Source organism: Chelonia mydas, chromosome 20 (assembly GCF_015237465.2).
Source record: "Chelonia mydas isolate rCheMyd1 chromosome 20, rCheMyd1.pri.v2, whole genome shotgun sequence".
Classification (NCBI taxonomy): Eukaryota; Metazoa; Chordata; order Testudines; family Cheloniidae; genus Chelonia; species Chelonia mydas.
Window position 1 is genome coordinate 4,088,733 of NC_051260.2, and position 15,698 is coordinate 4,104,430.

Here is a 15,698-nt window from a genome sequence, read left to right on the forward strand (position 1 = left end):
TGCAGAAAGACCAATAAAAGTCACTCCTGTTTCTGCTTCTCCGTGGCATGGTGAAAGAGTCAAGAGCTCAGGTGGCTGTTGGACAGCCGGTTAGAGCGAGGAAGCACATTGTCTCGGGGCTGGACTAGTAAGACTTCAGGGCAGCCGGCAGTCTTTCAGCTCTGCAAACAGCAAAACCAGCATCGTGGATTTAAACGGAAAAGCATCCACCTGGTGAGGATCCAGTGCTCTGGGCCCCAATTCTCCCCTGGTGGAGTCGTTTCCATCAGTGCAAGGTGGGGGGGACACCATGGCTTGTCCAACAGGAATAGCTATTGTGCTTTACATTCACACCTCCCTTAATCCGAGTCCACTTTCCAGTGTAGACACTGCTAAACCAGGATGAGAAAAACTCACCCCACTTTTGCACGGGTGTAAGAGCTGCCCAAGCTACAGTGGAGAATCTGGCCTTTTGTAACAGGCTGCAGGCTTCGTTACATGGCCAGCGATGTTGGGGGCCCAACTTGACAGCCATTGGCCTGATTTCCCAAAGGGTTAATTCCCCCCCCCCAACAACTTGCCCCTTCCCACAGCGCTGACTTAGTGACCAACCACTCCGCCCCACCAAGCCCCCAAACGCCGACAGCGACAACCTGCCAGCGCGCTGGCCACGCTGCGTGGCTCTCCACGTGTATGTCGTCTCCACTCCGAGCCGGGCCCATCTCTCTTCAAGGCTGCAGTCCCCTTCCGCTTCCCCATTCAAAGCCGGGAAAATGCATCTGAAACCATGACCCAGAGCGAGCAGCCCACGGCCACTTGACATGAAGAGGCGCGGGGAGCCGTGCTGAGGCCAGGCACCGAGTCCTTCTCACCGCACCGGCATTCTCCCCAGGCACAATAGAAAGCATTTCTACTTGATGGTCCATTACTGGTGCTTTCAGTCGGAGCCCACTCCGTTCCCCGCCTTCCATTAAGGGACATTTCTTAACTTTTACCCTTTCGGGTGCGCTGGGGAGTTTGCAGCTGGCTTGCTGGCAGCACAGCTCCAGAGACGCTTGCTCTGCTCCTTAGCAGTGCAGCCTCTATTAGCAGCCCCCCGGCATCTGTCTGGGGCCGGGACCCCGCAAACCAGGTGCTGGGTTGCTTCTCAGCCAGGCGCCTGATGCAAGGGGCGGTGGCCCAGGGATGCAGCCCACTGGGACCACATTCGGGAAGCGCCAGGCCAGGCAGAGCCAACCGGGGCCACTTCCCTCTCGTGGCTACGCTCCGTGGCCTTCCGAGCTGCAATCAGTGACTGCCCCTTTCACTGGGCAGCTGATAATTCCCCCCTGCCCCTTCCAGAGCAAAGGCCCCTCACCCCAGCCCCAGAAGATCTGCATGGGCTTAAGTGCTTCCAGGCCATGGTTTTCCCTGCATGAGGCAACAGCTCGCTCAGTTTCTGTATTTATCAGGCTGATTGTTGGAAGGTTCCTGGCTGGGAAGTTCCAGGCTCCACCCCCGACCCACCCTGCCTGGCCCACCTTCCCGGCCAGATCCTTGGGAATTACCCAACTTGCAACACAGGAAGCTACGCTCATTGCGCAGGCAAAACAATGGAATTCACCCCCTTAGGGACTGCAACCCAGCCCTCCTCCCCCCCAACAGGGTCCCGCAGCCCATGGCTGGAGAGACCAAAGCTGCAGCCATGGCGGGAGTCGGTGTCTAGCAACCAGGACTGGCATGATGCTCCAGGGCAGGCAAAAGGGGAGACAGCATCAGCCAGCAGGGAGGTGAAGCACAGACAGACTGGACAAAGTACTGGTTCTGGGGGGGAGGAGAAAGAAGTAGCCGGTGCCACCCTTCGGGCATGCATGGGGAAGATCCACAATACAAGAGTTGGATTGTTACAAGGTTTAATGGCCCTTTTAAAGCAGGTGAGCTCAGCCCCACCCAGGCTGTGTTATCCCACCCGGGTGATGGACCTGGCCCTGCAGCTGGGTCAGCTAGCCAGGATCACTCCCTAGTAGCCTGGGGAATGGGACCTCCGACTCCACCAGCGTGGGCAAACATAGGGGGCGGCTCTCTGGGGAAGACCTCAGGGAAGACCGGCTTGCTGGACCCTTGGTGGAACTGTGTTGTTTTAAGCCTGTGTGGGTAGGGCGTACATCTGACCTGCACCAGTGAGGGGGACAGTTAGAAAACCCCAGGAGTGTGGAAACTGAGGCCTGGTCACAGGTTCAGCTGGGGGTAATAGCAGGGCCTAGGCTGAGGGCAGGAGGCACCCGTGCTAGGGGCTGTACACACATAACAGAGACAGTCCTCGCCCCAAAGAGCCTCGTCTGAGCAAGAGGAGGCCTAAGTGGGCTTCTCCATCTCCACAGCGGTTGGCTGTGCTAGGATCCCCTGGTGGATTAAGCTCGTGTCCCCACCCCGCTTCTCATAGAAACTGTCCCTCTCGCAGCCCCCCGGCAGGGCTCAGGAGACACCCGCATGGCTCCCCACAGTCTCACTTGGCAGGGGCCTAAAGGCAGCAAATCACCATTAGCACTCGCCCAGGATGGTTCCCCTTGCCCAGTGGCTGGGCTGGAGGGGAGATGCCCAGAGGGAGTCCTGGCTGGGAACAGACACAGCAGCCGCACCGCATCAGGTGGTTCAAGGAGCAGCCAGGTTGCAGGACGGGAACAGGGTGAGGCCGCAGGGTTGACACCTAGTGCCACTTCCAAGCCCGGGCAACAAACCCCTCTTTACCACTAGATCCCTGGCAGGAGCTGGGACACCATCCAACCGCCCCGCAGCGACCCACAGAGAGTCCGGCCGGGACTGTGAGCTCAAGCTTTATTCAGAAATCGAGTGTGAGTGAAGCTGCAGCCTGCCCCTGCCTGGCAGAGTCTCAGAGGTAAAAGCAACGGTGCCAGCAGCTCATGGGCACCAGCAGGCAGAGCCCAAGGGGATGCTTGGGACACTCCTTATGCGTTTCTCGTTAGGAGAGGCGCCAGCTTCTCCGTATTCAAGACATCAGGGGCTCCCGTGGGCGTCATGCTCCAGGCCAAGCAATCAGCCCGTCTGCCCCAACAGCACCAGGGGAGGGGGAGAGGTCTCCCTGGAACGCTGCACGGCACGGTCCATGAGGATTTGTCTCTCGGGTCCACAGTCACGTGTCTGGAGCCCCCTGGAACTGCTCTGTGCCTGGAACCCCCTCCTGCAGGGCTTCGTCCTCGATGCGCCGGAAGACAGCGGGGAAGGTCTTGCCACTGTTCCGTTGGACCTTCTTTCCCTCCTCGGTGGAGGTGCCCAGACGCCCCACGATGGGATCGCTGCCCTGTTGGAGAAAGGGCAGTTACCGCGTGAGCTGCCGACCGGCCAATGCCTCCCCTTCCCCATCGGCCTGGCTCGTCTCCAGCGTAACGGGCACGCAGACCGGCAGCCCCCTGTCCCTGCAGGGAAATTAGACCCGAGCAGGCATCAAACCGTGTGAGCCAACGGCAACTGGCCCTGCCTGGCTCTGTGTTGTGGGCAGCCGGTCCATGCACCAGGCAAGCGGCAGCAGGGGACACTGGCTGGGTCCTGAAATCCAGCGTCTCCTACTCAAGTCCATCGCTGGGGGCTCCCTAGCAACAGGACAGATACGGAGGGGGGGAGGGTGGCTCCCTAGCAACAGCACACCCCCTCCCCTCAACTCAACCATGCAATAAGCAGCCAGCGTGTGAACGTGAAAAGAGAGAAGAGGTTTTGGTGTGGGACAGGTTTCACTTTCCAGCTTCTGTGGGCTTCTTGGAAACCCCAGGACAAGGGAAGAAACTTTTGCAGATTGAGTCAGCCCAGGATGGGTGCAGGGCCCCCGGGTAGTGCAAACATTCCCCTCCCGGCCTCCTTCCCCTCCCGGCGCCCACTACTTTCGCTCTTACCAAGTCCTCCAAGGGCACCTGGACAAAGAGCGGGTGCCCACTGAAGTGACCGACCATCCACTCGTGCACCTCTTCCACATCAGTGATGGTATACACCAGGCCCTGCGCAAGAGGGAGGGGGTAGCCTGAGGATCCAGGTAGCTGGGACCAGCCCATCAAAGAGAGGATGTGGAGGGGCCACTGGATACCTATGCAGGGACACCTATGGCCCCATCCCAGCCATGCGGCAGTAAAACCCAAGAACCCAAATGGCTCATGCCATAGAAGGAAACTTTCCGCAACTACCAAAACCTCAGGGCCCCGGATGGGAAGGAGGGTAATCTCTGTACAGAGCAGCTTGTGGTCAAGGGACTTCCTCCCTAACTATTAGAGATGCCAACTCTAATTAGCCAAGGCAATTATGCTCTCCGCCTCCACCCCCGCCCCTGCCCCCTCCCCCCCGGGTTGCCAATTTTGGTGGGACATATTCCTGGATGTTTCATCATACGACATCTTTCATTTCTAGAGACTCCAGGAAAATCATCGAGGTTTGGCAACCGTAGCCCTGCCCCCGGGGTCTGCACCATGGGGAGATGTTAGCGTATTTGCCTGTTACTCACGCAGCCAGGCTGGGTGGGGCCCACGCCTATTCATCGCCCCAGTTTGATCTGCTGGTTACGAACCCACGGTGACGGCACAGGGAGGAGCAGACGGGTTGCCCGAGGCAGCTAAGTCATGAATGGGCAGGTGGGAGCTGCCGAGGGCAGGCAACGGGCTCACTCTGCCAACAGGAAGTCCTCCCAGCACAGCTCTGCAGGAAGCAGGGCAAAGGCCAACCCCTCCGTGCTGGGACCCATGCAGTAAGTGGGGCTTACTCACCATGCCCTTGGGGCACTGCTGGGTTTGACCTACAAACTCTGTTGGTTGAGGACAGAATGCTCCTGCCTGCTGAGCCGTGGCTAAGTCCCCAGCCAGAGAGGCTTCCCCTAACCAGAGATCCCATGAAAGCCTCCGCCCACCCCCCCACCAGCGACCGATCCCAACTCACCCCGATGCGCAGGACGTAGGCGTATTCAGCCAGCAGCGTAGAGCTGATGATCCGCCACTTGTGCTTAGTCTTCTTGAAGTGCGGGTCCGGGAAGAGGAAGAACATCTTGGCCAGCTGCAAACATCGGGGGCACCCCCGGGAGGGTGGAGACGGTGAGCCCTACAAGTCTCCGTAGCCAGCAGAGCCAACGCCTCCTCGCCCCACTGAGATCACCATGGCCATGGATGCATTCTCTGGCTGACCAGCCCCATCCTCCTGGGACCGTTAACCCTATCAGTACTGCAGCTATCAGAGCACCCTCCTCATCCATCCCTCCTCAGGCAGGAGGGGTATTACTGTAGCTATGGGAACAGCCCCCAGCCAGCATCAGTGTCTCCGGGACCAATTTGGGAGAAGGGTTTTTCCCCACTGAGTTACAGCTTGTTTAAAGCACATTCAGGGTTGGGGTTTCCTCTTTTCAAGTGGGAAACTAAAGAGCCTTTCATTCAAGAGCGACTTTCCTTCAAATGGGAATAGACGAAGGGGTGCCCAGACACCACGGTGATGGGGCTCTTACTGAAGCTTATAGATCATCTTTCCAGGATTCGAGGGGTGGGGAGTGAGGGCTGCATGCTCCCCAAGGATGGCAAGGATTGAAAGCGGGAGGTTATATGACTGCCTGGGACATCAGTGGCGGAGCCCCAAGGCCCCTGGCACCTCACCTGCCCCTTGTGGAAGAAGTTGGGCAGGTGCTTCATGGCATTGCTGCGGACACAGGCGATGTTCTGGTACTGCCCGGGATGGGATGCTCTCAGAGACTGGATCCGGTCGCGGACGTAATCCGAGACCTTCACTCGAATCTCCAGGCCCAGCATTAAGGTGTTGGGGAAGAGGGGAGACAACTCGACTGTAAAAGATGAAAGAGGAACTACCATCTGCTCTCAGAGCCGGGGAATCCCAGACAGAGGCAACTGTTCAGAACAATAAACCCCAGAGCGGCTACCTGGGGACAACTCACCTGCCTCCCAAGACGGGAGCTAGGGTATCAGACAGGTCATTCCCACTTGCCTGGGGAGAGGCAGCGGCAGCAGCCTGGGGCTGAGACCAACAACTTGCCACCTTTCAGGATTGCAACCCCTGCTCATCACAGCATGTTAAACTTAACCAGAGCAGCACAGTTATGGGTACAGCGGCTTCTGCACCACAGAATCTATAGGGAAACCAGGGTGAGACAGCCCATGTCACCAGCTCTCTCTGACCCACACGACCGACAGTGCAACCGGTTTCCGATTTCCCGCATCAAGTCTGGGCTCTGCACAGAACAGACCAAGGAGCTAGTTGCACTGGTGAGTCAGCGCTAGTCCTCAGCTAAGCATGCACAGTTCCACACCACGTACTCTGGGATACACAGCTGTCAACAGAGAGAGACGTACCCGAGATGTGAAGTCAGGCGTGGACCCGAATCTGGAGAAGGAAGAGGCTTCACTGAGCAAACCCGCACCCCTCTCAGGACTGTCCCTCCAAGGCAGCCTTGACCACACCTGCCCACCTAGAACCTGCTGCGTCCAGACCGACGGAAAAGCATCACTGGGAACTTACCCAACAAGCCCCCATAACCGCAGCCAATATCAGCAAATTCAACTTGCGCCGCTGGCTTCACTCTCTCCTCGGAGTCCTTCGGGTCATCGTGACGGTCATCTTTGGTCAACGGGGCGAAGAACTCAGGATAGTGCTCAGCCCAGTTCATTTCCTCAGGTTTCGTGGGACTAAAAGAGAGGAACAGGGACAAAGCTGGATTAAAAGAGAGAATAGGAAAGCAGCTATTCGATTAGTGGGGAGATTTAAGTTGTGCAATAACTTCCCAATGGGCTAAAAATATGTCCTGCTTGGACCATTTCAAGCTGGACAAACATCGAAAGATTTCAGGGACCAATCCTGCCCCCAGGGAATGAGTCAGGTGGAGCTAATCTAACTTGGCATTAAATGGTGTTTCTCCACCCAACTGTCCCAATTCCTCTCTGGCTTGTGAGCTCTTTGGGCAGTAACTATCTCTTACCCTGCAACCTGACAGCACATCAAAGAGGAGCTTCAGGAAGTAACAAATCTACAGTGTTTTCTTAAACACTCTGAAAGATGTACGTAAATATACTAACACATGGACATCACCAGCAACCTCTTAGGAGTCCTCCCAAGTAGGCTTTAAATGCATGTTGTTGGAACAAGAGAGTCAATAAAGCCATGTCAGGTCAACACTTAGAAAGCTTTGCCCTAGAAGCAAATATTGCTTTTATGGGCAAAACTGCCCTTTTGCTGATAGAGCTTGTTTCAGCCTCCCCGAGCAAGACAAGCCATACCGATAAAAGCAGGATTTTGTCTGTCTAACGACATTCAGGCTTTTACTGGACTGTCGGTCATGAATCACAGCTCCTCACACCCCTTAACAGACACACTGTGCTGGCACAAGCTTGGGTCGGGTAGACCTAGCCTCAGGGTAACCTTTTAAACACATGCTAGCCTAGGTGCAACTTCAGCTCCACCAGCGAGTACCTGACGGGAGCATTCCCTGTCTACGCAGATTTATAAAAAGTCAGCTAACGCATTCTTGCACATCCTAGTCCAGACAAACCCCGTTGGGTTACGCCACTTGCACTCTGGCAAACACTTCATGCCAGCTGGAAAACGCATGGATTTGGAAGGTTGCAGAGTAGCAGCCGTGTTAATCTGTATTCGCAAAAAGAAAAGGAGAACTTGTATCGGATGAAGTGAGCTGTAGCTCATGAAAGCTTACGCTCAAATAAATTGGTTAGTCTCTAAGGTGCCACAAGTCCTCCTTTTCTTTTTATGGATTTGGAAGCAGCTCATCTCTTCTCTCCCATTTAATATTTATTTTGGTCCCTTTGGGAGCTGGGACAGAAAGATTAGTTCCCCTGGCTCCGGGGATCTCCCACGGTGGGGGGCGGGAATCACGAGGGCTCCTACAGAGGAAGAGAGCTCAGGACGCCCGCCTCAGGATGAGGAAGGGTAAGATCAGGGGCTTCCCCCAGGGCACAGTGAATACAGGATCAGGGGACCCCGAAATGGGAAGGGGGAACAGGATGAATGGGGCTCCCCGGGGTATATGGGGTTCAATGGGGCAGGAGATCACGGGGCTCCCGGGATGGGGGTGAGGGCTCGATGTATGGGGGTTAGGGGACTTGGGGGGCTCCCCGGGGCATATGGGATTCAATGGGGCAGGAGGTCAGAGGGCTCCCGGGATGGGGGCTCGATGTATGGGGGTCGGGGGACTTGGGGAGCCCCCTGGGGGGTCTCAGGACCTCCCCCCCACTCACTAGCGCAGCGTGTGGTCCGCCAGGGGGTTGGAGTGAGCCCGCTGCCGGTAGAAGCGTTTCTGGGGTGGGGCCCCCGCCATGGCGCCCCCGCGACCCACGTGGAGCCAGCGCGGCCACAGCTGGAGTCGCGGGAACCAAACGTCACAGGAAACGCGCCACTACCGCGCGCGCGCGCCTGCTTTAAAGGGCGCGGCACAGCCTCGCCCCCGCCCAGCCGGGCCTTGGCCACGCGGGCCGGTGTCACCTGACGTCTCCCCGCCCCGCCCACTGACCCCCAACCCCGCCCCTCTGAGCCCCAGCCCCGCCCACTGACCCCAACCCCCATCCTACTGACCCCCAGCCTCCACCCCAGCCCCGCCCACTGACCCCAACCTCCACCCCACTGCCCCCCCCACTGAGTCCCCCAACTTCCATCCCACTGACCCCCAGCCCCACCCCACTGAGCCCCCCAACCTCCATCCCACTGACCCCGCAGCCCCACCCCCGCCCCGCCCACTGACCCCCCAACCCCGCCCCTCTGAGCCCCAGCCCCGCCCACTGACCCCAACCCCCCTCCTACTGACCCCCAGCCTCCACCCCAGCCCCGCCCACTGACCCCAACCCCCATCCTACTGACCCCCAGCCTCCACCCCAGCCCCGCCCACTGACCCCAACCTCCACCCCACTGCCCCCCCCACTGAGTCCCCCAACTTCCATCCCACTGACCCCCAGCCCCACCCCACTGAGCCCCCCAACCTCCATCCCACTGACCCCACAGCCCCACCCCAGCCCCGCCCACTGACCCCCAACTTCCATCCTACTGACCCCCAGCCCCACCCCTCTGAGCCCCAGCTCCACCCACTGACCCCAACCCCCATCCTACTGACCCCCAGCCTCCACCCCAGCCCTGCCCACTGACCCCCAACCCCCATCCTACTGACCCCCAGCCTCCACCCCAGCCCCGCCCACTGACCCCAACCTCCACCCCACTGCCCCCCCCACTGAGTCCCCCAACTTCCATCCCACTGACCCCCAGCCCCACCCCACTGAGCCCCCCAACCTCCATCCCACTGACCCCGCAGCCCCACCCCAGCCCCGCCCATTGACCCCCAACTTCCATCCTACTGACCCCCAGCCCCACCCCTCTGAGCCCCAGCTCCACCCACTGACCCCCAACCTCCATCCCACTGACCCCCAACCCACACCCCACTGACCCCGCAGCCCCACCCCAGCCCTGCCCACTGACCTCCATCCTATTGACCCCCAGCCCCACCCACTGACCCCCAACGCTGCCTACTGACCCCCCAACCTCCATCCTACTGACCCCCCATTACCCCACTGGCCCCCAGCCTCCATCCCACTGACCCCCAAGCTCCATCCCACTGACCCTCCAACCTCCATCCTACTGACCTCCAACTGCCAGCCCCACTGACTCCCAGCCCAAATCCATTGATCCACCGACCCTTACCTTACTGACCCCAAACCCAGTGAGCCCCCTGACTCTTGAATCACTTGATGGTGACGTGTTCTGTTCATTCCCTCTGGGGCACCTGGCACTGGCTACTGTCAGAAGACAGGATACTGGGTTAGATGGACCTTTGGTCGGACCCAGTATGGCCATTCTACACTTCAACGTGCCTTGTGTGGTCGTGGCGGGTGTAGCTACACAAGGGGTGCATTGTCTGCCCTGGCACTTTACAGCGCTGAAACTTGCTGTGCTCGGGGGGGGGGGGTGTTTTTTCACACCCCTGACCCAGAAAGTTGCTGCGCTGTAAATTGCCGGTGTGGACAAGCCCTTAGCTGCAGCTCCACCGAAGGTAGCAACGGAGGAAGCTGTAGATTCAAGAAGGTACATGTGTTTTTATCACCATGTCGTCTGCTCCATCTGGCTACCACTGGCGAAGCTGCACGAGCTGGTGAATCACAGCTACAGAATTTGCTCATGCAGGCAACCAGGGCTGGAGCTTAGTTACAGATCAGGTCTGACAATGGGCAGCTTGGATGTGGCCTAGGTCTGGGAACCAGCCCACAGAGGGGTGAGGAACAGAGATATACAATGAGAGTAAAAGAGGAAGAGATACAATTAAAAGGAACGTCCCCTCCACACACACACACACACAAACACAGACACACACATCTTCCCACTGGTTGACACATGGGATGTGGCCAGGACATTACTGGAAACCAATCCATAGGGGGAATTTTGGGCTTGAAGATAATTATGAGTCATGGCCCTTGGGCTTTTGGCTGTTCAATTCTTTTCAAATTAATGAGCAATTAGCAAAATGCATAAGAATTTGGAGGAAATGGGGGATTTGGGTAGGATTTTGCAAAGGACAAAGGCTACCGGCTCCTGCCTTGCCTCGTTTTTGATAGCTCTTTGTATGGCCTGGATCCCTTTCCTCACACCTGAAAGCACTTTACAAACAATTAATGAATCAAACCTCACAGCTTCCCCTGGCAAAATTGAGGCCCAGAGATGGGAGCTCACACAGTGAGGAAGTGGCAGAGCCAGCAATGAACCAGGACAGCGCTGCCGGGGAGAGCAGATTGATTTGCGTGCTCAGTCTGTCACTCACTGCCCGAGCCCAGATGTGCCATATACCTGGCAGACAATCTCGAAAGCAGCTTTATTTAATTTTTTTTAAATAACCAGGATCTGACAGAGCTCATTTCTGCCCTCTGAGGCTCTGAAAAGCAACCTGCTGAGTGTCTCTTGGTGTGTCAGAGGGACACAAATACACATTGGGGTTGGTGCACACCACTGTACTGGGAATCCAGGCAGGAGGAATTGCGGTAGTCTGCATGGTTCTGCGCTGGACGTTTCATCCTGAAATGGCACGTTCCATACCACCCTGGCTCCAAAGTTAATTAAATGCTGGTTCTATCCAAAGCAGGGTGCAGGGCTCAAACTGGGTGATTCCCAATTATTTCTCATCAGTCCCAGTACAAATTCATCCATGGTGAAATACTGGTGCACAGGGCACAAAAATGATATCCTGGCTCCTAAAGCAGGAAGTGTTTGAGATGGAGCAACTTTTGCAATATTCTCTTGAAACCCCCACAGAGGATCTAGGATTCTCATTACTAACAGCGGTGATGTGACAGAATTTTGTGGGCTAGGTCAAAGTTTGCAGTTGTGAGAAGAGTGGAGTAACCAACTCTCATGCTTCAGTGGGGCACAGACTGATCACAGCAGGGTCAGGAAGGAATTTTGCACAAATGGCTAGGTGCATTTTGTATGTGTGTGACACTTTCTCCTGTGGTATCAAGTATTAAGCATGGTTAGAGTCAGGGCACTGAACTAGATGGACCAGTGGGCTGATCCAACGGGGAAATTCAGTGTTCCCATGTCTGTGGGGAAGTACCAGCTCCGAAGTAGGTAGGCATTTGAGAACAGGTTGAAATTATCTCCCCAGCCATCTTCCCAGCTCTGTCATTTCCCCTCTCAGGTGTCTCAGGGCCGATACATGGGGCTGCTCCAGCCTGATGGATATGGGAAGAAACAAATTTCTCTTTCTGCTTTCCCAAGGATATATAGGGGCTCCCCATCAATCCCTCTCCTCCCCACATGGCTGTCACCCTGAGCAGCTTTTATGACATTGTAGCAGAAGCAAACAGGTGCACTGTACAGCAGAGAGACTTGTAGCCCAGCCTGGGATGCTCTGAAGACGATCATTTCTGTGTGTGTGTATGACAGGAACATTTAACTGTGGATAAGGGAGTTACCTGGTTGCTATACCAAACTGGTCTTCCTTTTCGGGGTCCTTGCACAAGCCTTCCATTGCCAGGAGAACCACATTGTCATGGGATGGATTTTGCCATAACCCCGCATATTTCTTGTGATCTCTCTGCTGGGACCCAGACGGGAAGTTTCTTCCTCTCTCAGAATTTCGTCCGAGGTCTTTTGCTGTAGTTCTTGGGGCTTCCTGGAAGGAGAAGGGTAGCCTCAGCATTCGAGGAGTCCTGACATATTGACAGGAACGGGAACTCACCAGCTGTGGGGTTGTGCAACAAGCCTTTGTGGTCAAAATGGTATCCTCCTCTACTTCATGGTAACTGAGGTGACTCATGGGTAGAGAGCATTCACAGACCCTGCGAGATCCTAGAATCCAGTGCAGATGTGGGGCACTTCCCGGCTGTCCGTGTTGCTGGACTCGAAAGCAGGGCTTCCGTTCAGAGAAAGGCGTTTTGGGCAAAGGGCCCATGGTAGCGTGGAAGAGGCACACCCTCTACGGGAAATGCTCCTTGCACAAGGTGCAGAGGAAGCGGGGGCCATGGGACCTGTGCCGACGTAGAAACACGGGGCAGTGAGGCATGGAGTGCTCATCAGATTGGGCAAATCTGGGAAGGCAGGCGCTGCCCCACCCCTGCACCCCCATAAAGCAGCTGAATCGTGATGGAGAAGGTGGCTGCTTCCTTTTCGCATCCTTGAGCCGATGAGCGATCAACCTCCGGCCTGGACACTCTTTGTGAGGTTCTGGAAGTTTTCTGGAGTTTCCCTTGAGACTCGCCCAAATCCCATCCCACTCCATCCCATAGCCCTGTTGGAACACTGCCGGTGACGAGAGAGTCACTTTCTCAGCATGTCCCACAATGCACCTCGCTTCTTAACAACATCTGCTGTGCTGAACCCAGCTTCCCTTGAGCAGACACCATAATTCACAGGCAAACCACACAGTGGCTTTCCAGGCACCCAAATGCGGGGAGCCCAACTGCATGGGTGGCCCACAAGAAGCTAAACTCAGGCTGCTAATGTAGCCAGGGAGAGCCCTGAGCCATTGACTGACAAGGAAAGGCACCTGGCGCCTTGAGCCTGTGTTTCTCATGGAGTCTGCAGAATCCCCAGGGAACATTAGGAAACTTTCCCCTGCCTAATCACAGCACCTGCAAGAAGTTGGCAGTCCTGGATTTCCTGTAACGTGGGTTTTTCATTGGCACCATGGCCGTGGCCACTGGCACAAGCTTGCCACCCACATTAGCGACGGAAGCGTTAGCAGCCAAAGAGCTGCTGCAGGACACTCCAGCGACCCGTGGCTCTGACGCACTTCGGGGCCAGTGAATAAGGAGCCTGGCTCCTCCGTCAAGAAGCGAAAAGGACGTAGTTAAAGAGTAACGGACCCTCGTACGACCAGCAGCCTCGTGTGCTCCAAGAAGCTGTGGGTGAGCGAACACAAGGGCGGCAGGGGTCTCTCCAGTGACGGCGTCGGTGTGTTTGCAAGCTAGCAGAAACAGTACCGGGACTTCTGTTTGCTCTCAACGCTGACCTGATGAAGCCTGGGCTGGTCTCGCTCAGCCGTTGCTATTCCCCAGCTCTACACAGGGAAAGAAAGAATGGGGAATTCAGCTCCTTCTCCCCACTGCTCCCCACTTTGGACGGCTCTCGGGCTCAGCCACACCTGGTGGGCGTAGCAAGAGGCACATGAGAGTTTAGGAAGTCTTTGGGTTGCAAATTGTAAACCCTGTTGGCTTGCCCAGAGGCATGTGCCTGCAAACTGGTCCCTGGTCTCTATTTACTTTAGATAAAAGGGGACACTATAAATAATGACTGGTCTAGAGAAGGTAGATTGGGAGCTAGCTGCTGTTCTCCCTGTCTCATAGCACAAGAATAAGGAGACATTTAATTAAGCTAAAAGGTGGAAATGTCATCACGGATTAAAAGAAATAATTTTTTTCACACCGTATGGAACTCTTGATCACTGGATGTTGTTGAGGCCAAAAGTTGGCAAGATTCAACAAGAATTCATAACAAGAATATGGAAGGGATATCAAACCTCACACTTCAGGCTTAAGCCGCTAGCTATAGAGATCAGGATAAGACCTAATGTGGGAGGCAGATTAGCCCACATCTGCTACTGTGGGTTTCTTATACCGTCCTCTGGTGCATCCGGTGCTGGCCACTGTCAGAGACAGGCTACGGGGCTAGGTGGACTAGGGGTCTGATCCAGGTCTCTTGTTCCCGGGACTGATGCCCAGGGCTGTGTCCTCTCTTGAAGAAGCAGCAAATCCTGTTTCCCAGTCGGAGAGTTTGACACCGACCCCATCCCCAGTTCTGATTCCTTCCGTGATAAGCCCCCATCAAGCCACTTTCCCAGCACTAGACAACATTAATTCAGATCTCATTACACAGAACTAAATGTCCTCACCAGATACAAGATGAGTTTGGTGCTGGCATGTGGGATTTAGGATGCACTCTCCGTGGCATAAAGACCAGGAAGTGATTTGCACCGTGAACCTGGGATGTGTGACGGGAACAGAGCCTGCAGATGGGGAAAGCACCCCAATGTAGTTAGCCCTGGGTAGCTATATTAGCGTCACCATGATCTGCAGAGATTGTGGGTGTGTCCCTCACTGGACAGACATGGGATGCTGTGAGAGTGTGCGCTGAGCCTGGAACAGACGTCCCTGGTAAGCATGGGAAAACAATGAGGATCCAGCTGCCACGTGGGATCTACTATGAGGCTAGAGGCCTAGAGGGTAGCTGATCATTAGCTCCCTGGCTGTTTAACTGACCGAATTATATCACCCAAACAAGCCGGGCTGGCTGTTTGGAAGCAGGGGTCCCTAAGCATTGCCCTGCTGGGTTAACATTTAACTGCAATTTGCGTCGAGTGGTGGCATCATCCCCCGCCATGGCTCAGCAGAGGACGTGGGTGGCTTCCCCTGGAGAATGAGATGTCGCAGGTAGTGTGCGGTTCCTGCTCTCTGATCCGAGTCACACAGAAATGGGTCTGAGGACCGCGAATGACGCTTCAGATAAACATCCCAAAGTTCAGATGTATCCCTAAACAAGGTGAGGCCCCCCTCTTCCACTAGTGCCCCTGCCAATGGGACTTGAGAAGCCACATTCCCAAGACAGCTTTGGAAATCTCAGCCATAACGCATTAGCATAGATACCTGTCAGCTCCAGGCCAACACCTTCATCCCAGCTCCAAGGCCAGAGCCTCCTGCCTTTTCGGAGTCTCTATGTTGTTGAATTTCAAGAGGAGGATGCAGAGGGAGAACCCCGCAGACTCTGTTGATTAACATCAAAAACAACGAGGAGTCCAGTGGCGCCCTAAAGATGAACAGATTTATTTGGGCATAAGCTTTCGTGGGTAAAAAAACCCCACTTCTTCGGATGCATGGAGTGAAAATTACAGATGCAGGCATAAATATATTACAAATATATAAATATCAGTATATATTATGCCTGCATCTGTAATTTTCATTCCATGCATCTGAAGAAGTGGGGTTTTTTTTACCCTCGAAAGCTTATGCCCAAATAAATCTGTTCGTCTTTAGGGCGCCACCGGACTCCTCGTTGTTTTTGTGGATACGGATGAACACGGCTACCCCTCTGATACTTGGATTAACATCGCCGCAAAACCACAGTCACATCACCTGCGTGAGCTGGCAGCAGTGTTAGAAAGGAATGACAACCTTGTGGTTAAGGGACTGGGGAGATCAGGCTTCAATTCCTGGCTCTGCCAACCACTCCGTGCTTTAAAACAGGGCAAAACCAGCCTTGCCTCCCTCTGT

At 55.6% G+C, this 15,698-nt stretch overlaps 1 protein-coding gene across 2 annotated transcripts; it reads right to left on the reverse strand.

Annotated features, from left to right (window-relative positions):
* Positions 1–2,779: 2,779 nt before the first annotated feature.
* On the reverse strand, positions 2,780–8,365 carry METTL1 (methyltransferase 1, tRNA methylguanosine). Of its 2 annotated transcripts, XM_043532927.1 has the most exons (7): positions 8,199–8,330; positions 7,417–7,590; positions 6,469–6,635; positions 5,592–5,776; positions 4,891–5,004; positions 3,864–3,965; positions 2,780–3,277 (listed from the first exon to the last, which is right to left on the reverse strand). In XM_043532927.1, exons 3-7 carry the CDS (start codon positions 6,614–6,616, stop codon positions 3,110–3,112), a joined length of 717 nt encoding a protein of 238 aa, XP_043388862.1. In that variant the 5' UTR covers positions 6,617–6,635; positions 7,417–7,590; positions 8,199–8,330; the 3' UTR covers positions 2,780–3,109. The 2 variants fall into 2 exon arrangements, with proteins under 2 accessions (XP_043388862.1, XP_007067084.1); XM_007067022.4 differs by lacking the exon at positions 7,417–7,590 and having other exon boundaries at positions 8,199–8,365.
* Positions 8,366–15,698: the final 7,333 nt, after the last annotated feature.